This window comes from Diabrotica virgifera, chromosome 6 (genome assembly GCF_917563875.1).
Source record: "Diabrotica virgifera virgifera chromosome 6, PGI_DIABVI_V3a".
Lineage (NCBI taxonomy): Eukaryota > Metazoa > Arthropoda > Insecta > Coleoptera > Chrysomelidae > Diabrotica > Diabrotica virgifera.
In genome coordinates, this window is record NC_065448.1 from 4370098 (window position 1) to 4397582 (window position 27485).

At 31.0% G+C, this 27485-nt stretch overlaps 1 protein-coding gene across 3 annotated transcripts; it reads left to right on the top strand.

Annotated features, from left to right (window-relative positions):
- The first annotated feature begins 70 nt into the window (after positions 1 to 70).
- LOC114327058 (gamma-glutamyl hydrolase) lies at positions 71 to 27240 on the top strand. Of its 3 annotated transcripts, none has more exons than XM_028275558.2 (6): positions 71 to 169; positions 521 to 611; positions 8082 to 8223; positions 22539 to 22589; positions 26363 to 26589; positions 26643 to 27240. In XM_028275558.2, the coding sequence occupies exons 2-6, from the start codon at positions 608 to 610 to the stop codon at positions 27146 to 27148; spliced, it is 930 nt and encodes a 309-aa protein (XP_028131359.1). In that variant the 5' UTR covers positions 71 to 169; positions 521 to 607; the 3' UTR covers positions 27149 to 27240. The 3 variants fall into 3 exon arrangements, with proteins under 3 accessions (XP_028131359.1, XP_028131360.1, XP_028131358.1); XM_028275559.2 differs by having other exon boundaries at positions 87 to 173; XM_028275557.2 differs by lacking the exon at positions 71 to 169 and adding an exon at positions 195 to 297.
- The last annotated feature ends 245 nt before the right edge of the window (positions 27241 to 27485 follow it).

Genomic DNA, 27485 nt, shown 5'->3' on the forward strand with positions numbered 1-27485 from the left:
TGAAACTGTTTTCTTGTATCTTTTAAGTTAAATATTAAATTTATATGGGATTTAAACCAAAATAAAATTTAAATAACTTATGTTTCAAAAGGATAGCAGCTGATTATTTTGTTATGTGAAGAACTGTGTAACTATCTGAAAAAGCCTTCATATTGCCTTGAAGTTAGTTGTAGGTACATTATATGTTTTTAATATTTGTATATGTATATTTTGTTAAAAATGTTTATAAACAAACTAAAAAATTGTTCACATAATACAGTAGTAAATACATCTAAGTGACATTATCGTATTTAGCAGGTAAAAATTTATAAAATTCTAATCTAGATCAAGCTAAATATAGAAACATTTGACATAATTTTTAAAATATTTTGCTATGAACTAATTTCAAAATGATATATTTTAGAAAACGAGTAATTAATCTGCTTTAAACTTCCTGTAAATGACACTTTGTTATCATTTATCTCATTTAAATGTATTGTCAGTTAAAAACTGTTCATTTTTCTGATACAGTCATTTTTAGGTGTAGTTTCAATCAATAGTAATGCCAAGAATATTTTACCTTGTAAGTGCTTATTCCCTGTGGACAAGTTTCAAGTAAACTGATAAAATGGGTAAGTAAAGTAACAATGCAATTTATATCAATTGTGGATCTGGGGTAGGGGAATGGGGAAATCCCCCAACCAATAGGCAGACAAATTCAACCCAATAAACCCAATATGTGTAGTCAAAGTGCAATGGGATTGTCAGGGCATGGCTTAAAAATGATAGACTCTAAAGGGGCCCAAGACAAGAGACGAGTGTCGTTCAATGGCGGTGTGAACATTTTTAAAATAAGAGAAAATAAGGGCTAATAAACAAATAAATATATAGCCGCTTGTCATCAAGTATTTACAAACTACAATCTGCAATAAATGTCTGCCCTGACAATCCTATTGAATTTGAACTATACCTAGTTAGGAAAATTAGGGGAACTTAATGCATATAAGTTATTATTTATGTCCTTTTATGCAGTCTGGGTTTATTTTTTATGTCTTTTGGTTGGTGTTTCATTGGGAGTCAAGTTCCCAGACAAGTTCCCATCCCCACAAAAGGCAAGTTTCCCCAAGGCAAATGTCTACATCTGCCACTGTTTTATATAGTATAATGGATTTAAAAGTGTTTTTGTTTTCTGTTTTTTATAAGTAATCTCTCTCTGTTCAGTCCTGATCCGCTGGAGGGAATGTAGTGATCATTGTGATGTCTTGTATTGTCTGTTTTCAAAGATCTCTGCCTCCAGTCATATTTTTAACTCATATATAGGTTCATAAGGAAAAATTTCCCATAACTGGCTGTATACCATTAATTACAAAAATTGAAGAAAGACTTCTGTGTAAAAGGTATATTTATTAAAACCCCAATAAAGGGCTACATTAAAAGACAGAACGTTTTCGCTCTAAAGAGAGCATCGTCAGTGTTCTAAGCAAGCTCTACATGCTAAGCCACCAAAAATACATAGGTTAAAACCCTTAAAATGCCGACCAAAAGTCTTGCATTGGCGTGTATTATGTTAAACCCTGGCGATGGGTGAAAATGAAAAAGATATACCTCACAGCATTATATGACTCTACCACGTGTATGTGGTTGGTTGAGTTGATTTCTTTGTCTTCACAAAGAGATAGGTGAAAGTCAACTGTTGACAACTTATTCAGTTGACTTTCACCTATCTCTTTGTGAAGACAAAGAAATCAACTCAACCACCCACATACACGTGGTAGAGTCATATAATGCTGTGAGGTATATCTTTTTCATTTTCACCCGTCGCCAGGGTTTAACATAATACACGCCAATGTAAGACTTTTGGTCGGCGTTTTAAGGGTTTTAACGTATGTATTTTTGGTGGCTTAGCATGTAGAGCTTGCTTAGAACACTGATGATGCTCTCTTTAGAGCGAAAACGTTCTGTCTTTTAATGTAGCACTTTATTGGGGTTTTAATAAATATACCTTTTACACAGAAGTCTTTCTTCAATTTTTCATATATCGTCGCCTCAAAGCAACAGTAGGATATGTACATATCCTACTGTTGCACTAGTTCACCGATCAACCAGTTAGTCATATGGGACTGATGCGATGTCTATGGTATATACGCATATACGGTGCACTAGTGCAACAGTAGGATATGTACATATCCTACTGTCGCTTTGAGGCGACGATATAGGTCTTTCGCATGTTCCTGTAATTCAGTTGATCCATATTGTTGTGGATCTTCTTTGCAATCTTCATCCTTCTACCTTTTCTTTCTATGTTTTATGTGCCTACTCTCATAACATGTCCAAAATATGTATTTTCATTGTTGTAGGTGGACTTAAAATTTAATTATTTGTCCTGTATTTGGTCCATGAAATGCCCAATAGTTATAAGTAATATATTATGACTGTTTATTAGGAGTTACAGTTTACAGTTTCTTCCATATGAATCTTCTTCTTCTTCTTCTTTTGGCACCATAATCCTTGATGGGTCTTTGCCTGTCTTCTTCTCCTTGTGCCACTCCTATCGGAGATTGGAAATCATCAAGGCTACCCTGACCTTGTTTACAGCTGACCTAAAAAGTTCATTAGTGGTGCAGTCAAACCACTCTCTCAAATTCCGCAACCACGACATTCTTCTACGGCCTGGATTTCGTTTTCCTTCTATTTTTCCTTGCATTATATTTTGAAGTAATGCATATTTATGACTTCTCATCAGGTGACCTAAATACTCGTCTGGTCAAATACTTTGGCTGTCTGGTTATGCCCTTTCATTCAGATCTCTGTTGTGCCCTTCTTCTCTATTGCCTTATGTTCATGGTTTTCAGGTCATCTTTCACGTCATCCAACCATCTCTTTTTGGGCCTTCCTTTTTTGCCTCCCTATCGGCTTCTGTTGCAATATTTTCTTTTTTGCATTGTATTGTCTCAGCCATGACAGTCTTTGACTTTTCACAAATCTTACAATATCATAACTGTCATTCAGTTCATTTTTCCAGGTGAATGGTGTACATTAAATATACATTTTTTCAGGATAACTCTAATCTTTTCCATGAAAACAATTTTTTAATATTAACAAATAAACCAGCAATTAAAGTGTATTTAAAATCAATTATTTGAAATGTAAATTATCAAGCAATTTTGGTAATTATTTTGTTTAAAAATAGATAATATTATTTGTTGTGTTAATTAGCTATTCTCTAATAAAAGTTGGTCAATCCATTTATAGTTATTTTTACATCAGTATAAGACAGTGGTGGCTTGGGATATTTTTTGTTTGAGGGGTTCAGATGCTAGCTAACTTTTTTTAAATTTCTAAGTTGACTACTCAATTTTTCAATTCTAAAAAATTGTCTCACTATCTCTTCCAATCTACAGTATTACATAAGACACTTTTTCACTTAAAATTACAGGTAATTAAAAAAATTATAATGAAATTTTTCTGCAACTGCTTTAATTTCAAATTTTTTCAGTTGAAAATAGTTATTTGTTGCACTCACTTATTAAACAGTTTGTTTAATTTTTATTTAACAACACATGAAATAAATCTAAATTTTTTTCTTTTTTTTGCTCCCATATTTTTGCCTATATCTCGAGAGATATTGCTAATTTTACATACTTATCGTAGTACATACTTACATACTTAGAGTAGATTTATCGATGGATTCTTATGTAGTTTTGTCTTCTGAATCCAAATCTGAAAACGGCATTTCGATAGCTCTTAGTGAGTGCGCAGACTGCAGACTTTTTAGTCGGCCGATAGTTTAGTCGGCTTCTTAATCAGTACAGAGAGGTATGCAGATGCGCACATTACACCGATTCACCAATGCACACCTCTCTGTACTGTTTAAGAAGCCGACTAAACTATCAGCCGACTAAAAAGTCTGCAGTCTGTGCACTCGCTAAGAGCTATCGAAATGCCGTTTTCAGATTTGGATTCAGAAGACAAAACTACATAAGAATCCATCGATAAATCTACTCTAAGTATTGCAGGAGCGGCGACACAATAACACACACTTTGCGAATTTATAAACGAAAAGTTTTCGTTGAAAATGCATTGAAATAAAATGCGATTATTGAATGCCATACAATAGGGAACTTGCACATATTTTTTTATTAGATAATAATGTTCAGTTTTGTTTAAAAATGAGATTTCCAAAATTTCACTCTTCAAAAACTCGTAATATCTTAGAAATACATATTTAAAGTCTTCTGCGGTATAAAATAGTTCAAACGGCCCGTGACGTCACATAGTTTTGCATTAGTTTTGATTATGGTTATATTTCGCTGTGTCTAGGTACACGCTAACGTGTACGCAAATAAAAAAGTTAGGTAGACGTGAATTAAACTTCATCAAGCCAGTGACGTCATTATTTAGCTTGCGCAGTGACTATACATTTTAGTACATGCTATTTTGATATGTTTAGTGTTTGTTTGATAGAAAAATATTTGTTAAGGGAAGGGAAGCAGAACTATTCAGATGTTTCAAACTTAATTGTAATAAATCAATGTATATATATATAAAATATATATTTAGGTTAGCAAAATAATTATATGTATTTAGTTGACATGACATATAGGTATAAAATATTGTTAAAATAATTTTTATATGTAAGTGAATTATTATAATCAACTATTCTAAATGCAAAATAAGCCACAATTTAACTAAAAAAATTATTTTATTAACGTTTCGACGTCCAAATCGGATGTCATTATCAAAATACAAAAATTAGTCAGATTAAATAAATTATTAGAAAAAAATTTTTACTAAGCAACAACATTTTTGTTTAATTTAATATTTTGTATTTTGACAACGACATCCGGTTTAGACGTCGAAACGTTAATAAAATCAATTTTTTAGTTAAATTGTGGCTTAGTTCTCATTTAAAATAGTTGATTACAAAAATTCCACAAGGATAATAGCTTCAGAACAAGTTAATTATTATTGCGAAAGCTTTAGGTCTTCCTTTTATTTTAATCTTGGACGGTAATACTATTTCATTTATAACTAAAAAAATATATATTAATTTATAGTCTCTTATCTTTTTCGTACTGTTTTAAAATGTTCTTAAACCCGTTAAAAGAACTAAATAATTGTCCACACTCCATAGTTAATTTAAAAACAAACACTAAACAAATAAAAAATAAGAAATCACTGACACTCTAACTTTTTTATTTGCGTACACGTTAACGTATACCTAGACACAACCTTATATTTAGGTATATTCTTCTTCTCCTTCTTTAGTTTATTGGCCTCCACCTACTTGGGTATTTGGCCAGCTCATCGTCGTGGAATAAGTCAAAAATATTTATATTCTAATGACATTTATCGTATGTCATTGTAATAATATATACCAGTTTGTTAAAATTGTAGTTTTATACTGTTTTTGAAGGAAAGGAACGAAGGTTTACTATTGAAAATAAAACAATTTTGTAAAAGTAAAAATTTTCTATGAATAGTTCAAACGATCAAAAACACTTGTAACGTCACATAAATGTATTGTCTACTGACGTTTATAACGTCTAATTTAAAATTCTGTTTACTTTATTGGAAAAATGTAAATGTAAAACCCAGTGAAGTCACGACGCGTTTTGGACCACCTGTTTTAATTTGAATTTTTAATCGTCTTTAGGGGCCAAACGAAAGACAAACAAAACTTTTTTATCTTTGATACATGTTTTAAATTATGTTGTGTTGTGATTTATAACATTTTTTTCGAATTTAAAAATTTATGCAAGTTCGCTATTGTTTGACGCAAATATCCCGTTTTGCAACTAAAATAGATGTTTGAAAATATCATATTTGAAATCCGGGTCTAGGACGTTTCATCGCCGCCGTTTCGATGCCGCCAGTTCGATGCCGATGCCGGCCGATTCATCGCCAGTCAATTAATCGCTATCTGATATATTTCCGAATTTTCGACAGTTACAATTATTAGTTATTTTTAGTATTAATTAGGAATTCTAGGAAATGCGAGATATGACGGCGATGAAATGGACTGGCGATGAACCGGCGGCATCGAAACGGCTGGCGATGAACCGGCGGCATCGAAACGTCCCATTCCGTTGAAATCCTTGTCGTCCGAGACATTGATTAAAAAAAAAAGATCAAAATCGGATGACAGGATGCTGAGAAAACGCATTTTTGGAGCGTGTTGCAATTAACTTTTTGCTTCCACCACCATAACTTTAAAAATTTAATAGCCTCTCCTAGTTAATCAACTTCAATTTTTCAAACTTCCTTTGAAATCTTGAGCTTGTTTTTACATGTAAACAAATTTTCGACTCTTTAAATTGCTTATTTTTTGCCCAGCATAACTTTACAAATTTTTAATTTTTTTGCAGACCGTGAATTGCAAAATTTAGTCCTGTCGCCGGGGGGGTACAACGGCCTCCATTATTCAGATAGACTTACCCAAGTTTTTTTAATGTATTTGGACCAGCAGAACACGAATTTTTTGGGTAACAGTTGATCCGGATGTCGATAAGATTGTTATAAACAAAAAACTTGAGGAATTATATAACAGCGATTTCTGGCAAAACAAAACATTTTTTTGTATTTTTTGGGTCATTATAAGCAAAAAATGTTCTTACAAGTTTTTTCGTAGGATGCATAGTTTTCGAGATAAACGCGGTTGAACTTACACAAAATCGAAAAATTGCAATTTTTGAACCCGAATAATTTTTGATTAAAAAATTAAATAACAATTCTGCTTACCGTATTTTAAAGTTCAAGTCAAATTATATCGGTTTTGATTATTTGCATTGTTAAAACATTTATTTTTTTATTGTTAAACAAAGCTATAAACACAGAGTGCTTGAGTGATGTTTTCAATGATCTCCCATTTAAAATCGAACGAGTATGTAGAGTAGGTACAAGTGCAAGCGAGGCTATTTCTACGTAGAATGCATTAAAACGCATGTATTAGGCACGAGAAACACTATGTGTTTATAGCTTTGTTTAACAATAAAAAAAATTAATTTTTAGCAATGAAAATAATCCAAACCGATAGAATTTGACTTGAACTTTTAAATGCGGTAAAGAGAATTGCTATTTTATTTTTCAATCAAAAGTTATTCGGGTTTAAACATTGCAATTTTTCGATTTTTTGAAAGTTCAACCGCGTTTATCTCGAAAACTATGCACCCTACAAAAAAAACTTGTAGGAACATTTTTTGCTTGGAATGACCCGAGAAATACAAAAAAAATGCAAGTTCTTTGTTTATAACAATCTTATCGACATCCGGATTAACTGTTACCCAAAAAATTCGTGTTCTACGGGTCAAAATACATTAAAAAAACTTGGGTAAGTCCATCTGAATAAAGGAGGCCGTTGTATCCCCCTGGCGACAGGACTAATTATTATGTAAAAATTATTAAACTGATCCTAACGAAATTTAGCATATGTTTCATTAATATGATAAAGTTTTTTAGTCTGAATATGAAGGCTGTAAGTTATGTTATGTAAGTTATGTAGTAATTTAAAGGAGAAACTCCATTTTTTGCATTTTTTCCCAATTATTGCTATTTTTTAAACAATAAACATTAAATTTTAAATTTCTAGCTAGTCAAATAGTATGTAAAATTGAAAAACCAAACTTTTTTCTTGAATATATTTTTTGTAGGAGCAATATCTCTCGAGATATAGGCGGAAATATGGGCGCAAAAAGCAAAAAATTTCAATTTTTTTCAGATTTTGTTAAATAAAAAATTAAGCACAAAGTTTAGACTATCTGGCCAAACTGAGGGTGTTTTATGTTGCAATTACGATGTTTTATTTTTTTTAATACTTACGTTTATCTAAACAAAAGAATGTTTTATTTATGACTTGTTCTTTTAATCAACAACTTATTATTACATCTGTAAGAAAAACACAATCTGGAAAACATTGCATTGTATCTGCAATTGACCGTGTACATTGACCTACAGATAAAGTTTTTTCATTCGATATATTTATCTTAAGTCGATATCTTAGTCAACTTTACATCCTCTTACCATTTAGTGAACAAATACAATGAATCTTACTATTATTATTTTGATTATGTTAACGAATATAAAATTTTGTCTTTTTGCTTTAGAGACACCGATAATAGGAATTTTGTCACAAGAGACATATATAGTGAGCAAATATTTACCCGAAAGGCACAACTATAGTAGTTTCATAGCAGCTTCGTACGTGAAATTTTTGGAAAGTGCCGGTGCTAGAGTCATACCAGTATGGTAAGTTTCGTCTTTGTATACAGTAAGGTCTCTTTTTATGCGGATTTTTTTATGCCATTTTGAAGTTATGCGGTTTGTATTTCATTCAAAAATTTCTATTAACAACTATTATAAATAATATTGACTGTTCACATCCAGATATCATTAAAGTGAGCGTTCGCAATTTTATTTGGGGATTCCACTTGTTACATGAACATTTGTACACTTGAAAGGTATAACCTGTAGTTGTTTTGAAATTAAGTTTTCTCTTAGCGGTGCTTCGTTCATTTTTATAAACAAGTTTAAATTTTGCTGATTTCAAGTTGAAGTATACAGCCGCGTCCTCACTGGTAAAAATTTGCAACGATCCAGCTGTTCATCGCAAATATTTGCGTGCTCGAGGTAAATTGTGCTAATTAGCAAAATTCATGGAAAAGTTATTTACCAGCAATTTTATTGCTGGAATAGAATTATAAGATCCTATATATTAATAATATAGGTATGCAAAGTTCGCAGATTGTGTGCTACTTTTTTTATAAACAAAATAGCGCCGACAAATCGTATATTTTTCAATTATTGCTCTATAACTCCGAAGATTTTAACTTCACAACAAAAACATCCAAATAAAAATTCACCGCAATTAAATTCTGCATAGAGATATGTTTTTCACGATTTGCTCCGACGAAAATTTTCCTCGGAAAATGCGGGTTTTCCTAACAAAAACTCTAATTTTCAAATAAAGTTTTAGGTAATTAATTATTAATCAATAATTAAATAACGTGACATCAAAGCTTTCTTGATATAGATTGTAATTCCAGAAGCCGGTGAAAATTAAACGAATATTTTAGCAACAATTCAATTGTTAATTAACAATTTACGATCGCAATAATAACCAAAATAATCATGATACATTAATCAAACTTATAAAGATTATAAAGATGAGATGCTTATTTAATATTTTATCGACAAAATATAAATTTTTCTTTTTTTGCATAATCTTTAAATTTAAAAAAAAATAGTTATAATACGCTGGTCTAATTAGTAAAGTACAAAGAAAGGTTATTTACCAGCAATTTTATTGCTGAAATCGAATTATAAGATCCTATATATTATTAATATAGGTATGCAAAGTCCGTAGATAGTGTGCTACTTTTTTTATAAACAAAATGGCGCCGACAAATCGTATTTTTTTTCAATTATTGCTCTATAACTCCGAAGATTTTAACTTTACACCAAAAACACTCAAATAAAAATTCACCCCAATTTAATTCTACGTAGAGGCATGTTTTCCGATTTGCTCCGACGAAAATTTTCCTCGGAAAATGTGGGTTTTCCCAACAAAATCTCGAATTTTCAAATTAATTTTTTGGGCCAGTAATTATTTATCAATAATTATATAGCTTGGTGAAATGAAAGCTTTCTTGGTATAGATTATAAATTCAGAAGCCGGTGAAAATGAAATGAATATTTTAGCAACAATTCAATTGTTAATTAACAATTTACAGTCGCAATAACAAATAAAATAATCATGACACATTGATCAAATTTAGAAAGATTATAAAGGTGTGATTTGCGAAAAAGTTATGAAACAGCAAAGTAAATATACGATTTCTCCGTTGTTTATAATTTGTTTTAATTGTTTCAAAGCTTAAAAGTGAGTCTATGGTACAATCTAATTACTCACAAAGAATGTCAAAAATTAGTGCAATGGTTATATTTTAATCAAAGATTAAAAATACTTTTTTTTTGTAATTTTTAGCGCAAAAGTAGGCCTGATACAGAGTCGGAGCTAAAATGTTCACTCGAAGCGACTGACACGCAGCATACATTATTTATTAAAAGTGTAGCTCGCGCGGCCGATCGTCTCTCCGAGTGAAAATTTTAGCTACAGTACTGTATTAGTCGACTTTCGCGCGTGTAAATTAGAAAAAAATATATTTATAATCTTTAATTAAAATATAACCATTAAACTGATAATAGATATTTTTTTGTAAATAATTAGCTTGTACTTTAAACTCACTTCTACGCTTTGAAAGAATTAAAAAAAATTATAAACACCGTAATAATCGTATGTTTACTTTGCTGTTTCATAACTGTTTTGCAAATGGTTGCAAAAAAGTTTTAAAGCATTCATTTTCAAGATATTTGAAATGCGCATTTTAGCTATTTTTTAAAATTATAATATAATAAAAACTTTTTGAGAAACGTTAATTTGTTTGTAACTATTTTTTTTAAACATTTAAAGATTATGCAAAAAAATAAAAAATTTATATTTTGTCGACAAAATGTTAAATAGGCATCTCATCTTTATAAGATTTCAAAGTTTGATCAGTGTATCATAATTATTTTGGTTATTATTGCGACCGTAAATTATTAATTAACAATTGAATTGTTGCTAAAATATTCGTTTAATTTTCACCAGCTTCTGAAACTATAATCTAAACCAAGAAGGGTTTTAAGTCACCAAATTATTTAATTATTGGTAGATAATTGCTTATCTAAAACTTTATTTGAAAATTAAAGATTTTGTTGGGAAAACCCGCATTTTCTGAGGAAAAATTTCGTCGGAGCAGATCGGGAAAAACACGTCTCTATGCAGAATTTAATTACGGTTAATTTTTATTTGGGTATTTTTGTTATAAAGTTAAAATCTTCGAAAATTGCTGGTAAATAACTTTTCCCAAAAATGGCCCATTCTCCGATAATCAGCCCAGACTAGAGGTAAATTGTGCTAATTAGAACGTGTTCGCCGCATACATCGTAAGCAATAATTTTCGACGCACACAACACATATGCTTCATCCGTTGTCGGTTTTTGAGCAAAGATAAAATGGTTTGCGTCTCATACGGTTTGCAGTGTGAACGAACGATAAACAAATTTTCGATGATCGAGCAGTTAAATTCGCGACGCAAATTTTTTGCGACAAACCAATTAGTTCAAGGGCTTTAGTAGTGCAGTCACTGAAGGTTTTCACCTCCGATTTCGTTGAACCTATATCGATTTTCATGAAAATTGGTGAGTAATTAGAGGATACCCCCAGGAACAAAGGTGACATGATGCCAACTTGCGCTTTTACCCTGGGGGTGGATGCCACCCCTTCTCGGGGGTGAAATTTATTTTATTAAAAATAATACCATAAGTCGATAGGTGGACAAATAAATTACAAGCAAAATTTGTTATATAAAGTTATTAAAATAAATCAATACTTTTTGAGTTATCAAAGACCAAAAATTTTATTTTTTCGTAAAAAAATGCATGTTTTAAATCGGTTTTTCACGTATAAATCAAAAACTATAAGCTTTTACAAAAAAGTTATTATTACTGAAATTGAAGATAATAAAAAATTGAATACACTCCTCCCATAAAGAACTAAACTAATGTTAGTTCAAAGTGAGTTATTGGCAATTGAATGTGTATTTTTTTCGACGAGTACTCAAATCTAAGTATTCAAGCTTAATTAACGGGAAAACGATGCAATGTATAAAATATTCCTTTTAAACATTTGCCAAAGTACTTTGGAATACCTATCAAATGAGCTTCAGAACAAGGTAATAGCGTCAAAATTAAGCAAGTTATAATGAAAATAAAAGAACCGTTTCGAATTTTTTAGGAAAAAGTGAAAAATAAAACATACGCCATTTCCACAAAAATTAAAATTTATAGTAATCCTTATAAGAACTTCTTTATATTAGCATAAGTAATGTTTTCGATAATTCTGACCGGTTTAGAATGCACATTTTTGAAAAAAATATAATTTAAAAAAATCATACTTTTTAAAATTATGGTAATTCTCATATTCCTTTGATAATAACTCCAAAAATACTCAATATACGTGAAAAATTATATTTAACCAAATTTTAGTTTTTTCTGTGCCAAATATTTTACCTGTTTTACTATTTCTATAGGGTAAAAAATAACCGAGATAGAAACGTTTAAATCTTAAATTTTGCTGTGGGAACCATGCAACCGGGGTCATTTAACCTTTGATTTTTAAAAAAGTAAGGGGTTTAACAGATTAGGTTTAACATGCTTAAAGAGCACTTGAAATTAACTTTCAAACAGTTTTTAGATAAACCTGATATCGTAAACACAAACGGAGGTATTAAAAAAAAAACAATGTCATTTTTTGGAAAAAATTTTAAAAGATAAATTTTGAAAAAAATTTGGAGTATAAATTTTAACGCTATCAACATGTTCGGTGGCTCATTTAATAGATATTTTTAAGTATTTTGACAAATGTTTAATAAGTTTATGTTATAAAATGCATCAATTTCCCGTTATTCCAGCTTGAATACTTAGAGTATTTACTCGCCGAAAAAAATATATATTCAATTACCTATAACTCACTTTTAGTTAACATTAAAAGGTTTTTGTAGTAATGGGTTTATTTCATTTTTTATTAGCTTCAATTTTGATAATTACAACTTTTTTGCAAAAACTTACACTTTTTGAGTTATTGATGAAAAATTGGTTAAAAACATGCATTTTTCTCAAGAAAAATTAAAATCTTTGATCTGTAATAACTCAAAAAGTTTTGATTTATTTTAATAACTTTATATAACAAATTTTGCTTGAAATTTGGCCCTCTATCGAATTATGGGGTTATTTTTAATAAAATAATTTTCACCCCCGAGAAGGGGTGGCATCCACCCCCAGGGTAAAAGCGCAAGTTGGCACCTTGTCACCTTTGTTCCTTGAGATATCCTCTAACCACTCACCAATTTTCATGCAAATCGATGGAGGTTCAACGAAATCGGAAGTAATAGCTCATACCCACCTTCAGTGACTCCACTATAGTCCCACTGAGGACGCGGCTTTATACACAGCACATTTTGATTTCTGGATTAAAACATTTAAAGTGAGTGTCGTAAAGTTTTACTTTTCGTTAGAAGAGGTTTTTGCCATTTCAATATCGTAAGTCTATTTTTTTATTACTTTTTAAGATTTTATTTGAAATTTTGGTGGACAAACGTCCACCATTTTATGTGATTTTAGAAAACCACGGAACGTATCCCTACTTGTTCAATGCAAGTAAAGTCTTTTTTTGTGCGATTTTTTTATATGCGCTTTTCTGGAGAACTAGTCCGTTCTTTAACCGTAAAATATTGCAAATCCTCTAAATTTTAAAGAACCGCTTGGATTGACATGAAATTTGGCATACACATAGCTAACAAGTCAAAGAAAAAAAGTGATATTGTGCCGATGTGTGCTTTTGCCACCCCCTCTTGTGGATGAAAAAATATTCGTCCAAATAAAGTCAGGAAATGGATAAACTGGCTAATTTTAAGTAACTTTTGTTCTATAGAGTTTTTTCACTAAGTCAGTACTTTTCGAGTTATTTGGCAGTGAATATGTTCATTTTTTCAACAAAATAACCACACTTTTAGACGGTTTCTCGCAAATAACTCAAATAGTAAGTATTTTGTCGAAAAATATTTCTTAGCAAAAATATAGCCTGTAAAAAAATTTAAAAAATGGTGTATATATCACGTCTTTAAACCTAGTAGAAGCAGAGTTATAGCTGATGAAAAATGGGTTCATATTCGTCAAATTCCAATTGGAATACTTTAACTTGAAATAACCAAAAATGAAGCAGATTTCGGGGAAAACTCATTACAACTTATTTAAAGTGTTTAAAAAATGCTTCATTTTTGTTTTATAAAAAAAATTTCTAGCATCAAAATTAAACAAGTTACGCTCAAAATAAAGTTAGTCCCTTTTGGTTTTGGTAAAAAAATCGAGAAAATCACCCCTCCAATTAGTATCTTAAATGAACTTAATCGTTACGACTTCACAAGTATCTTGACTCGTGTATATATTGTTTATATGATCTGTAAGTTTCATCGGTTCCAAGTCCTTATTATTGAAAGGGCTGTAGTTAAAAGGGGTTGAACGAGTCACTGATCACGAATGTATGCAAATTTAGAAACACCAAATCTTAATCAACTTTTGTCTAACAGAAAAACAAAAAAATACATGATATTCAGAAAAGCAAATCTGACTTTTTTTGTTTTTCGAGATTTTTGGTATCTCTAACAATTTTTAAGTTATTTTGAAAAAAACATATTTTTCAAAATTTAAGTTTTTAAAAATTTTACATTGAAACCAAATTTTTTCAAAAATAAGCACTTTGAATCGATGAAACTTACAGATAATATAAACACAACATAAGTAAAATAATTTGTGGAGCGGTTACGATTAATTTAGTTTACGTTGCTAATTAGGGGGTGGTCTTCCCGATTTTTTTTTTGCAAAAACAAAAGAGACCAACTTTATTTTGAGCGTAACTTACTTAAATTTAATGCAAGAAACTTTTTGTAAAAACAGAAATAAAGCTTTTTTTAAACACTTTAAAAAAGTTATAATAGGTTTTCCCCAAAAAGTGCTTAATGTTTTGGATATTTCACGTCGAAATATTCTATTTGAAATTTGGTGAATATGAATCTATTTTTCATTGGCTATAACTCTGGTTCTACGAGATACAGAGACCTAACGCGTACACTATTTTTTTACTTTTTTATAGGCTATATATTTGCTAAGAACATTTTTTTCGACAAAGTACTTACTTTTTGAGTTATTTGCGAAAAACCGTCTAAAAATGTGGTTATTTTGTTGAAAAATGAACATATTCACTTGCAAATAACTCGAAAAGTGTTGACTTGGCGAAAAAGCTCTATAGAACAAAAGTTACTTAGAATTAGTCAGTTTACCCATTTCCGGGCTTATTTTGGACATATATTTTTTCACCCCCAAGAGGGGGTGAAAGTCACCCCCAGGACAAAAGCACACATCGGCACAATATCACTTTTACGTATGCCAAATTTCATGTCAATCCAAGCGGTTCTTTAAAATTTAGAGCAAAATCCGTGAAAGAATGGACTAAACGTATCCATCGCATAAAACGAGACCTTACTGTATTATTATTATAATACTATTTACGTTATGCAAGATGTTTTTTTATATGCGCTTTTCTGGAGAACGTATCCACCGCATAAAAGGAGACCTTACGGTATCATTATTATAATACTATTACCAGAGAACGGCAGTTCTCGTCAGTGGCGCACAACCCCAACAACAATTCCCCTACAAGCGACACTATACAGAGAGATTTGGAATAAATTCAATATCTTAAATACTAACTGTGTTTTTTTTTGAAAAATGCTCAGACCCGTCGATTAGTATTTCAAATTGTCCTTTTTGACATACAATAATAATGTATACAGGGTGTCCCAACTTAGAGATATGACGTCATCGTTGATTTTCTTAAATGGCAACACTGTCATTTTGATAGCTATTTTGATAGGGTGTGTAAAGTTAAACATAACTGCAAAATATCAAATTTTTGTTCTCTACCATTTACAAGATAATAGAAAATAACAAAGTTATATCTGTAATTTGTAATAAATTCAATAATTAAAATACTAATTGTTTTTTTGAAAAATACTCAGACCCGTCGATTAGTATTTCAAATTGTCATTTTTGTCATACAATAATAATGTATACAGGGTGTCCTAATTTAGAGATATGACGTCATCGTTGATTTTCTTAAATGACAACACTGTCATTTTGATAGCTATTTTGATAGCGTGTGTAAAGTTATACACAACTGCAAAATTTCAAATTTTTATTCCCTGCCATTTACAAGATAATAAAAAATAACAAAGTTATGAAAAACAAGTAATCAAATAATAATTGAATTTAATTATTTCAATTAAGCAAATGCTCATAACGTTGCCCATTGACAATTTGACAATAATTGAGGGCAACATCATTATGAGTATTTGCTTAATTGAAATAATTAAATTCAATTGTTATTTAATTACTTGTTTTTCATAACTTTGTTATATTTTATTATCTTGTAAATGGCAGGGAATAAAAATGTGTATTTTGTGTATTTTGCAGTTGTGTATAACTTTACACACGCTATCAAAATAGATATCAAAATGACAGTGTTGCCATTTAAGAAAATCAACGATGACGTCATATCTCTAAGTTGGGACACCCTGTATACATTATTATTGTATGTCAAAAATGACAATTTGAAATACTAATCGACGGGTCTGAGCATTTTTCAAAAAAACAATTAGTATTTTAATTATTGAATTTATTCCAAATTACAGATATAACTTTGTTATTTTCTATTATCTTGTAAATAGTACAGAATAAAAATTTGAAATTTTGCAGTTGTGTATAACTTTACACACGCTATCAAAATAGCTATCAAAATGACAGTGTTGCCATTTAAGAAAATCAACGATGACGTCATATCTCTAAGTTGGGACACCCTGTATACATTATTATTGTATGTCAAAAAGGACAATTTGAAATACTAATCGACGGGTCTTAGCATTTTTCAAAAAAACAATTAGTATCTGAGATATTGAATTTATTCCAAATTACAGACTCTCTCTGTATATACACGAAATTTGCGATTTTCTAAATCTGACTGAATTGAAAATTGGACCAAATCCCATCTTAAAGTTTATTAAAAGACTCACCCATCCATATGTCAACTCTCCATTTTGATCCAAGGGTGTGGATTTTACGGCCCTTCCCATTTAAGGTCTGTTTTTCGTTCTCGTCCCCAAAACTCCCAAAAATTTCAAAAATTTAAGTCCGACCTTTACGGCTTCTGATAATACTGATCATTACCTTTCCAAGGGATGTCTAATTTTGAAAATCGGTTATACCATTCGAGCTCAGAAGTATGACTCACTTTTTATTTAAAAAGGGGAAAATGTTTGTGGATATGTTTGTATGTATGTATGTGTGTGGAAAAGTTACACCGATTTGAATTTTTTTTCCTGTGTTTCAAAAGGGTGTGAGGGCCGATTCAGAACCGGTGTAATTTTTGACTTCAGACTACCCGTAAGCCAGCTAGAGGGCTAGGGAGATACAAAATAGCATATTTTTGGGCGTATATATCTTAGGTTCAAGGAGAGACAGGAAAACCGCAAATACACCAAATCAATAGGGTTGAGTTAAACTTTCAAATGGTGCCTAAGCTATCAAGATGAGACATATACACTGCTCACAATAGCCGAAAAACTGAAAAATTAAACTTTGAAAATTTTGGTTTTTCGACAATTACTCAAAATTTCAACCTACGAATTGCGCCAATAACTGAGCGTTTGTAGGAGGTCTCTAGTCGCGTCCAACGGTGTATACCTCATATCTGGGAAAATTCGAATTTTTAAATTATAGGCTTCACAAGTATGATCAAATCTATTTCTTATGGGGAAAACGGTTTTTCAAGCTCAATAAATCCCCTAATACGTTCAGTTATCATACTTGATCTTGGATTCATCAGATACTACTTGTCAATACGTTTCAAACTCATGTTTATTTATCAAAATCAGTTAAGCCGTTCAGAAGTTATAGAGCTCCAAAAGTATAAATTAGTCCAAAAACTGAAACTTTTCACTTCGCAGTTTTTACAGAATGGATCGATTTGCTTGAAAATTTGACAATAAGTAGTCGATAGTCCAAGGAGCAAAATCTATATGATGCCGAAAGAAGCTTTTACCATGGGGTGGTTGCCACCCCATCTGGGGGGTGGAAATTTTTTATTATATTTTGACCGCAAATGTTGGTAAAAACATTAATTATTGTAAGCAAAAAATGTTTTATACAGTTTTTTAATAAAATTAATAGTTTTCGATTTATTGGTTATCGAAAGTGTTAGTTTTATATCGAAAAAAATCAGTGTTATTAATCAGTTTTCTGCTAATAACTCAAAAAGTTTTTGTATTATCAAAACAACTTTACTTAACGAATATATACCTTTTAAAAAAGAAACAAGGTGTTTTTTTAAATTTTCTTTAAGACCAATAGTAATCGAGCTATACTTTATTATATGTTAGCTTTTCTTCGTCAAATACTAAATATTATAGTTTCAAAGTCAAAAGACGGAAAAACTATGCATTTTTCGAGGACAACTTATAGAAACTAATTTTAAATGTTTAAAAAGATCTATCTTCAAAAATAAAAAATAAAGTCTGTAGCTTAAAAATTAAATGACATAATGAAAAGAATATCAGTCCCTATTTTTTCAGTCAAAAAGTTATCGGAAACAACCCCCTAATTACCACCCTAATTAAAATTAGTCATCGACCTTATTCCGTATTTTTTATTTATGTATTTTTAATAGATTACAGAAGTTTGACCGGCTTAAAACAATTAGTTTAAAAACACTGGAGTTAAAAGCAAAAAACGAATTTTTGTAGTTTGGTAAAACATGCCCTTTTCTTCAGAATAGAAAGATTAGCATCAGAGATGCGAAAAAATGTTTACATATGATAATGTAGCTTGTTTAGTTCTTAAGAACTTGGTTTACGAAAATTTTTTCTACGACAAAAATTGAGAGCTACAGACAATTAGAACTTGTAATAACATGCAAAAACCACCTTTACCAACTCTTTCAAAGTCACCTCTTCTTGCGAGGATTTTAAAAGGATTTAATATTAATAGTCTTATAGATCTTATAAAAACCTACAAAGGGAGCGTTCAAGTCTTACGTAACGCAATTTTTGAAGATTTTTGACCCCCCTCCCCCCATGTAACGCACCGTAACGTTTTTATGTACCCCCTCCCCCTACCTAAACGTTAGTAACACTCAAGTGACCATTTGAACCTAAATGGAAAACTAGGTTACGAAAAGTACCGGAAACCCGGTAAAAGAATTTTGTTATTATTTTAATCGCATTTGAGGTAATAATAAAAACTTGCAATCATCATCCAGCCTCAAAAATCCACTGCTGAATATAGGCCTCCTCCCCTCGTTTCCAACCACGTCTATCCTGCGCCGCTCTCATCCAGTTTTTATTTAGCTTTCTTACGTCGTCTGTCCATCTTGTAAGCGGTCAACCGACGCTTCTCTTGTCTTCTCTTGGCCTCCATTCCAATAACGTTTTCGTCCATCGTCCATCTGTCATTCTGGCTATGTGTACTGCCCATCTCCACTTCAACCTGGCTATCCTTTTGATGACGTCAGTCACCTTTGTTCTTCTCCTGATTTCTTCGTTTTTGATTTTGTCTCGCAGAGTTATTCCTAACATTGACCGCTCCATTCTTTTCCGCGCTACTCTTAGTTTGGTAGCCGAGGCTTTAGGTAATATAAGTGTTTCTGATCCGTACGTCAAGACTGGGAGGACGCACTGATCAAATACCTTTCTCTTTAGGCATGTGGGCAACTCACTTTTAAAAGTTCCTCCCAGTTTTCCAAATGCTGCCCACCCAAGAACGATTTTACTTTTTAGTTCATGTGTCTGGTTATCCCTGCCAATCGTAATTTCATGTCCCATGACATGAAATATGCCCAAAACTTAGAATAATAATCTTTTATTACTAATTTTACATTTACATTTTCCCTGCATGGCCCCATCTTTACATACATTTTTGGCTTCATCCTTTATTGTTCTTCTCATGCATTCTTCTATTTTATCTTTTTTAATAAAAACTTAAAATAACATATATTTATTATTTCAATATTTTATTTTGCTTAGTAAAAATTTTTGTACAACAAATAATATACGATGTTGCCAGTAGTTTCGGAAAAATAGTGAAAAAAATGTGTAAAACTTTTTTTCTTCTACGCCCTGTATTGTGAAAACGCATGCCGTTACAAAAATCTTATACTAAGCAAACCCCAATTATTTTTCAGTTTTTCACCTATCTTAGAGATCCTGTTGCCTTTTTCTGAAACACCCTGTATATATAAGAAGGCACTTATGGAATAAAATTATTTCTGTCCTTGTTTTAATCAACTTTAAAAAACGCTGAGACCCGTAGATTTTCATGTATAAAAATGTGTGCTTTTTAAACATAAATTTAAATGTACGGGGTGATTCATGCAAGCCTACCGTAGTCCATAAGCTTTATTTTTTAACACCCTGTATATTTTTATATTTTTAAAAGCTGCTTAACAATCTGATTTCATGGTCTTTATGAATAATACTGGGTGATCATTTAAAATTATAATGTATGGAAACCACTTATGGAATAAAATTGTTGTCATGTGTCATTATTTTAGAAAATTATAAAAACGCTAGGATACGTCAACTTTTAAATTCAACTATGGACTATTTAAACATAAATTTGAATATATAGGGTGATTCACTCAAGTCTAGTATAATCCATTATCTTTAATTTTAATTAAACACCCTGTATATTTTTGTTTTTAGAAGCTGCTTAACAACCTCATCTCAAAAATGTGTATTATGCAAGGTGAAATTTTGAAATTATGTATAATTTTCGTCAAGATATTAATCACATAAAACTTTGAAATTAATAATCCAGGAATCATACTTTAAATAAGGGTATTATTTTTTTTAATATCTATCAATTTTCTAAACTAAGTATCAGTATAGTGGGTTTTCTATTTAATGCTTTTTATTTAAAGACATTTTTAAATAATTTGAAAATTTGCGTATTTAAAACATTAATGAATACCTACTGCAGAAAACGATTTCAGAAAACATACATGATTTATGAACACGTAGTTCCCTCTACAACCTCTAAATAACATCTGTATCTTTTAATCTTTTTATAAAATTTTTATAAAATTTCTTTTTTTTCCCATTCTAAATAGTTAAAATTTTAATCTTTTGTTGTGGAGATAGGTCCATCTTTAATTATTACAAACACATGTTACTGTGCTTCATCTGTGTTAACAAATTTTAAGATTTTTTCACTTGAATAGGTACTGTTGTCCTGTTGTCGGAACATGCGCGGAGCGTGAGGGTGCAACATAATACAATTCAGGGGTCTATGTAAAACATAAAAGAAATTCCGTAGTTTTTTTTCATTTAATTTAAAAAAGAATGTTACGTAACGCGCTGTTCGAACCCCCTCCCCCTCATGTAACGCGCCGTAACGTTTTACAAGACCCCCCTCCCCCAAACTGCGTTACGTAATACTTGAACGCTCCCAAAAATATTTGTTAACAAACTTTCTGATATAAAAAATAAAAAAGTTAGGGTTAAGAAACCAATAATTTTTTTTGAAAAAATGGAAAAATCCAATTGGAAGCATAATAATGTAAGTTATCGGTGTTTTTTTGTATGGTGTACGTTAAAAACTTATTACCAGAGAACGGCAGTTCTCGCCAGTGTCGCATAATATCCCTACATGCGACAATATTTATAAAGCTAAACGTGTATTCGATAAACATTGCATTCAACTTCATACATTTAATTTATAAATAACTTTGAAAAACTCCTGATACAAGAGTAAAAAACCGCTAAACGCCGTAAAAATGAGTGGCGCATACAATATTCCAGCTACAAAAGAGCTGATATGAATATTACGTGGTGCGATAATGTATTTTCATTTTGATGGAAAATAAAATTCTAATAGTTTTATTTTAAAAGATTTTTCCATAATATTTGCTAAATTTGAAATAAACGCGCCACAAAACTCTTTTATTCTTATTTACGTTATGCAAGATGTTTTTTGTGGATTGCTTGTGTGTTTTAATAGTTGCATTGTAAGAGACGAAAATGCTACTCAAACTCTAAAAATAATACGAACAAGCTGAATTTTGTTGAGAATGTCAACTTTGGAACCCCAAAGAAAGTTTGCCACTCCTACCCCCCGCCTTCCCCCTAAAATCGACCCTAGTAGTGGGAAAAACGGAAAACATTGATTTCCTAAAAATGTGTAAGTTGTAGAAAAAATGTTTTAAACAACAAGTGTACCTAGCTGAGATAGTTTTGAACAAAAATGTTTATTATCACTTTTTGTGTAAAATGAAACGTTCTCTCAGAAACAACACTTTGTATCAACTCGATGGTAAAAATTCGATATATTTTGATGTATTGATAATCTGAGAGGTGGTCTGTTTTCAGAATTCCCAGCTTGATAGCTATTCTCTTGATAAAGGATCTTTCTTACTGAGTCATGTCGTTCTTTGCATTCAGTTGCAGCAAATGCCTGCCAGCCCCTGTAAGATGTAGGATGGTTTCTTGGTCTTGACATCCGTATCAGCATTCAGCATTTGTCGTTTTGAACCTGAGGGTCTTTGACGATATATTTCAGGTAATTTTTTGTTGGTATAACCTGATCCTGAATGGCCAGTAATGAAACTTCTGTTTCGGGGAACATCTTTCCTGATGTCAACCAATAGTTAGACGCTATATTGTCGACATAGTCTTGGCTGACCTCATTGGGATGTCGCCCGTGCAGAGGTTTACCCATCCAGTTTCGCATTTTTTCGTTCTTTGTAAGGTGGTTTATGCGCAAATCTGGTTCCCTCAGTATAATTCTGAGGCTATTATTACGATTATTATTATATTTCAATAATTTGAAATATAACTTTTTCTGTTTTTTTGTTTCAGGATAGGACAGCGAAAAGAATATTATGAAAAAGTTGTTAGCTACACAAACGGGTAATTTTTTGGATCATTTTCTTTTCAGGATTATATAATTGCTTAGTCTCATAAAAATAGTCTCAATCCGCTGTGAGCTCGTAGGTAGAGGGGATACTTAAAAGTTCGTGAGCTCCAGTGTGCTCCAGTAGTGACAATAGGTTTGTTCTGGCATCAGTTTCAAACGGTTTGAAACCATCAGCGAATAGTCGACCAGCGCGAGTAGAGGGGATAGAACTGGTGACCATGTTCTCTCACTTACCAACTGTTGGCTGACGGTTTCTGACTAGTTTGACTGTTTGCTAGAACAAACCTATTATTTCCCATTGAAAATAGTTTATTATAAAAAAATACCACAAGAAAATAGCTTCAGAACAACAGTAGTGACAAGTCAATGAAATTCTGCTGGAAATTTGACATAAATGTCAAAGTGAATAATTTAAAACATTGAAATTAAAGACATTAATAGGAAAAAATATTAGTTAGTCAAAGCTGTGGCATGCCTATCTATATTTTTACTTTAAATATAGTTACGTTTTATTTGTTTTCTTTACATTGTGTAATAAAAATTAATCTATTCATTTAGCGCCATCAAAACGGTAATTATGAAAGTATCCGAAGTAACAAAGAAGGAAACTAGTCAATATAACGTCAAAATTATACATAAAATCTTAAAAAATAAATATAATGAATCATAAATTCTGTACTTACTGATATCAACCATCGATTACGATATAATTACTTGTTGCGTTGTAAATATTACACGATAATAATTAAATAAATTTCCGGCGAAGTTGCACAAGTAATCCGCTAGTTGGCGATACCAGCGAAGCTCATAGCGAATAGTCTTATAAAAATAATATGTAGTGAGGCGCAAAAATGGAATAAATTCATTTTCTCTAAAATGGTCGATTTTGGAGATAAATCCTGAAACAGGTCTATTTTTATTTTTAAATTATAATTTTTGTGCATACATGTCATACTAGCGACCTCATTCTTATGGGACTGATGACGTAATAGATGATTTTTTAAATAGGAATAGGGGTCGTGTGATAGCTCATTTGAAAGTTTGTTCAGCTCTCTATTCAGTAATATAAACATCAACATCATTATTTATATAGAGTGGCAAAAAAATTATTTTTGAATTAAATTAATTGACGCAAAAGGAAGAATATAATTTGTTTAACTCAAAATACATTTTACTGCTGTCAGAACATAGAAAATAATGTTTATTTCAAAAATAATCATTGCTTTTCGCTTAACGACGTTCTACACCTTCGTTGCGGGGTATGCCTCTCAGAGGAAAGGGGGAAACTTATATACAAGCGAAAGTTGGTAACAATGTATTTATAGCAGAATACTCAAATCATATGTTTCAGTATTGAATACTTTATAGAAATAAATTATAATAAATTACGGAATTAATTATAATAAATAAATTAGAAATAAATGGTACGGTAAACAATCCTCATTTTTTAATATGTTATTCCTTACAAAAAAAACCTTTAATTTAAGCGTAAATAATTAAAAATCGTAAATTTGGATCAAAAGTTATTAACTTTTTAAGAATTCCCATAAGAGCCCATGTTAAAACTTAACTTTGACCCTTAATAGTAATTAAACGGCACGGTAAAACAATTTTTAAAAAATCAAGTCTTAGTTTTTTGAAGTAAACTATAACATACTAAAATTTCATGCAAATCCTTAATTCTTTGCCGAAGGTGTAGAACGTCGTTAAGTTAAATGTCAAACAGCCTCATAGACATATTTTTCTATTTTCTGACAGCAGCAAAATGTATCTTGAGTTAAATAAATTACATACATTCTTCTTTTTGCGTCAGTTAATGTAGTTCAAAAATTATTTTTTGGTCACCCTGCTTATATTACTGAATAGAGAATTGAACAACCGTTCAAAGGAGCTACTACAAGACCCGTGTTTCCATTTAAAAAAATCATCGATTACGTCATCACGCCCAGATGGATGATGTCACTAGTATGATATATTTATATGACAAAAAATTATAATTTACAAATAACAATTGGCCTGTGTCGGGATTTATCTCCAAATCGTCCATTTTAGAAAAAAATGAATTTATTGCATAATTTTGCCCCTCTCTGTATATGAACAATATTTTTACTTTTCAAGTTTTCAATTTCAATTTTTACTTTGTAGGGGTGTGTCCGCAGATTTATATATTATTGCTCCTTAGAAAAGTAGTATAGCTATTTTTTTAGCCATGTAGGTGCCGATGCCCCTCGAAAAGGTCAAAACCTTTTTACCTTATATTTGAAGAGCTATATATTTCTGAGCCCAATGGACCACTTTTAGCGCACAACTCTTATTTATCTTGCTATAATTTCAACTTTTTCATTAAATAATTTGCAAAACCGCAAAAGATACGTTTTAAATTATGGGTTAATAACTTGTTTTAAATTATGGGTTTTAAATTAAGTAGAACGTTTTAAATTATGGGTTCTTAATTTTAAATTAAGAACTAAAAGAAAACAAAATGTTATGATTTTCAAAGTTATGATTTTCATTTATGTTATGAAAAAAATAAAGAAACCGAAAAATGAAAGGCTCTTTAAATACCTTTCAAATGAGCATTTGTAAATTCAAATCTATACAGTATACAGGGTGAGTCACCACTAACGGGACGGAAGATTACAGCGAAATGGTAAAAGATTTGAAAAAAATTTTAAATTAATAGTTTGTAAGTTGATAAAAGCTACATTTTAAAATTATCTTGAAATATACAGGGTGTCCCAATAAATGGCGGCGTATCAAAGTTATATTTTTTCTTATGGAATACCCTGTATTTTATTGCATTTTTTAATTGTCCGCAAAAAATAAGGTATAGTTTCATAAGGCTTCCCTATACCTATGTACAGAGTGTTCTGAGTTATGTTGACTTTTCTTAAAATGTAAAGTTTTAAAAGAAGGCTTATTCTTAAGTTATTTAAGAAATTATAAAAATATTACTTTTACATATAAATTGTTGGATATTGGTTGAATGTAATCCATGATTAATTATTACACATTTATCTACAGGGTGTTCAAAATTTACAGTTTCATTATTGAAGTATTCAATGTGTCATATGATGCTTATTTTAAATAGAATACCATGTATATTAATAAATAATTATACTTAACAAATTTACCTCTATCGAATGGTATATGGATGTCCTATACCTAGGTCTCATAGTTCTTGCGTAATTTACAATTATTTCAATTATTAATCTGTAAATCGATTTTAAAACAAAAGATGAAGTTAATTAATGTCATTGTATGACATTGTCATTTTATGACAATACGGTCTGGTAATTATCTTATAAGTAATGCATTCCATGATTGATTATTACACATTCATTTACAGACAATCCCTAATGGAATAAAACTTTATTTGTAGGTAGTTATATATGTATACAATTATCTTTATATATTACATTTCTTTGATCGAGCCTTTAGCTATTTTTTTGACCGCCTAAAAATTGTTCTTTTTGCTTCATAAGTAAGTGAACTCACGTTGTCGTTAATCATTTCTCTCATCTGTTTGATAATTCTGCAATATTAGAACTCAAGGAATTATTCAAATAGAAAACAAAATCTAAATTTTAAGCGTTTAAGGAAGCCTTTAGATGGTTGAGAACCAAAGTTATGCCAGTTTTAATTTTAACTTTAATCTGATGTATGAAATACGTTCATTGATTATTTGTCTCCTTCCGAAGGTGATGTTTATGTTTGTAATATTATGTTTAATATGTTTTTGATATCTTATACTAACATTTTTTAGAATACTCTTTCCCGGCGGAGGTACATATTTTAACGAAACTGATGGATATGGAGAGACAGCAAGACAGATATATAACTTAGCCGTAGAACTGAATAATAAGGGCATTTACTACCCCGTATGGGGCATATGTTTAGGGATGCAAGCTTTAGTATTCTCACAACTTGGTACTGATATTAGAATTGATCGAATACTCAAAAACGTCGCCCTTCCGTTAGAGTTCATCGAAGGTACGTATCGAATTAGTTTTTCAAAGATTTATAGATATCTAGACACTTTTTAGGTTACGAAAAAAGCAAAATGTACTCAAGAACACCAAAGCAACTCATACAGATCTTAGGAGCGAAGAATGTCACATACAATTTCCACAGGTACGGTCTAACTGAAGATGTTCTCAGAAAACACGAGATTCTAGACGATTGGAACATTCTGACGACCAATAAAGATGCCAGAAACTTGCGCTTTATATCTTCGATGGAAAGCAAAAAGTATCCCATTTACGGGTTGCAGTTTCATCCGGAGAAAAACATCTTCGAGTTCCAAAACAATACTGGCATTCCCCACTCCTCAGGGGCCATTAGAGTCTCACAGTTCTTTGCCACTTTCTTTGTGGACGAGTGTAGGAAGAATAACAATAGTTTCCCCGATGAATACTCTGAACTGAGAACTTTGATATATAACTATAATCCTTTGTACACTGGTATTAAAGGGTCATCTTACGAGCAGCTATATGCCTTTACTGAAAATGATTATAAGCGGTGCCCTCTAGTCGATGCCAAAGAAGGATAATCTAGTCTTTTTGTGATATTTTTTTTAGTTTTAGATAAATCTTAATTTTGTTGTAACTTTTTTCTGCAAGGAAATATATGATATTAAAATAATTAAGATTGTTTTATTTGGTAAGATTGCTATTCATTCTTGGGTTGAATAATATTGTCCACTGTAAACACCAGTCTTTCGACATTAAAAAAAAGAAACTCCTAGTTCCGTCCTAAAGTTATCCTTCCTGGAACTCATCCATACAGTATAACTCAATGATCTACACAGACTCTTCTAAAGCTTCTGGCAATACCACCAACTAAGTTATAGCTAGGGAACATCCATAAACTACGTCGTTGAAAAGGAG

What these genes read in the sequence shown, in the direction of transcription:
- LOC114327058 (XM_028275558.2), top strand. An exon ending in GTTGTTAGCTACACAAACGG is followed by an intron (nt 22,590 to 26,362) that starts GTAATTTTTTGG and finishes AACATTTTTTAG; the next exon opens with AATACTCTTTCCCGGCGGAG. An exon ending in TCCGTTAGAGTTCATCGAAG is followed by an intron (nt 26,590 to 26,642) that starts GTACGTATCGAA and finishes GACACTTTTTAG; the next exon opens with GTTACGAAAAAAGCAAAATG.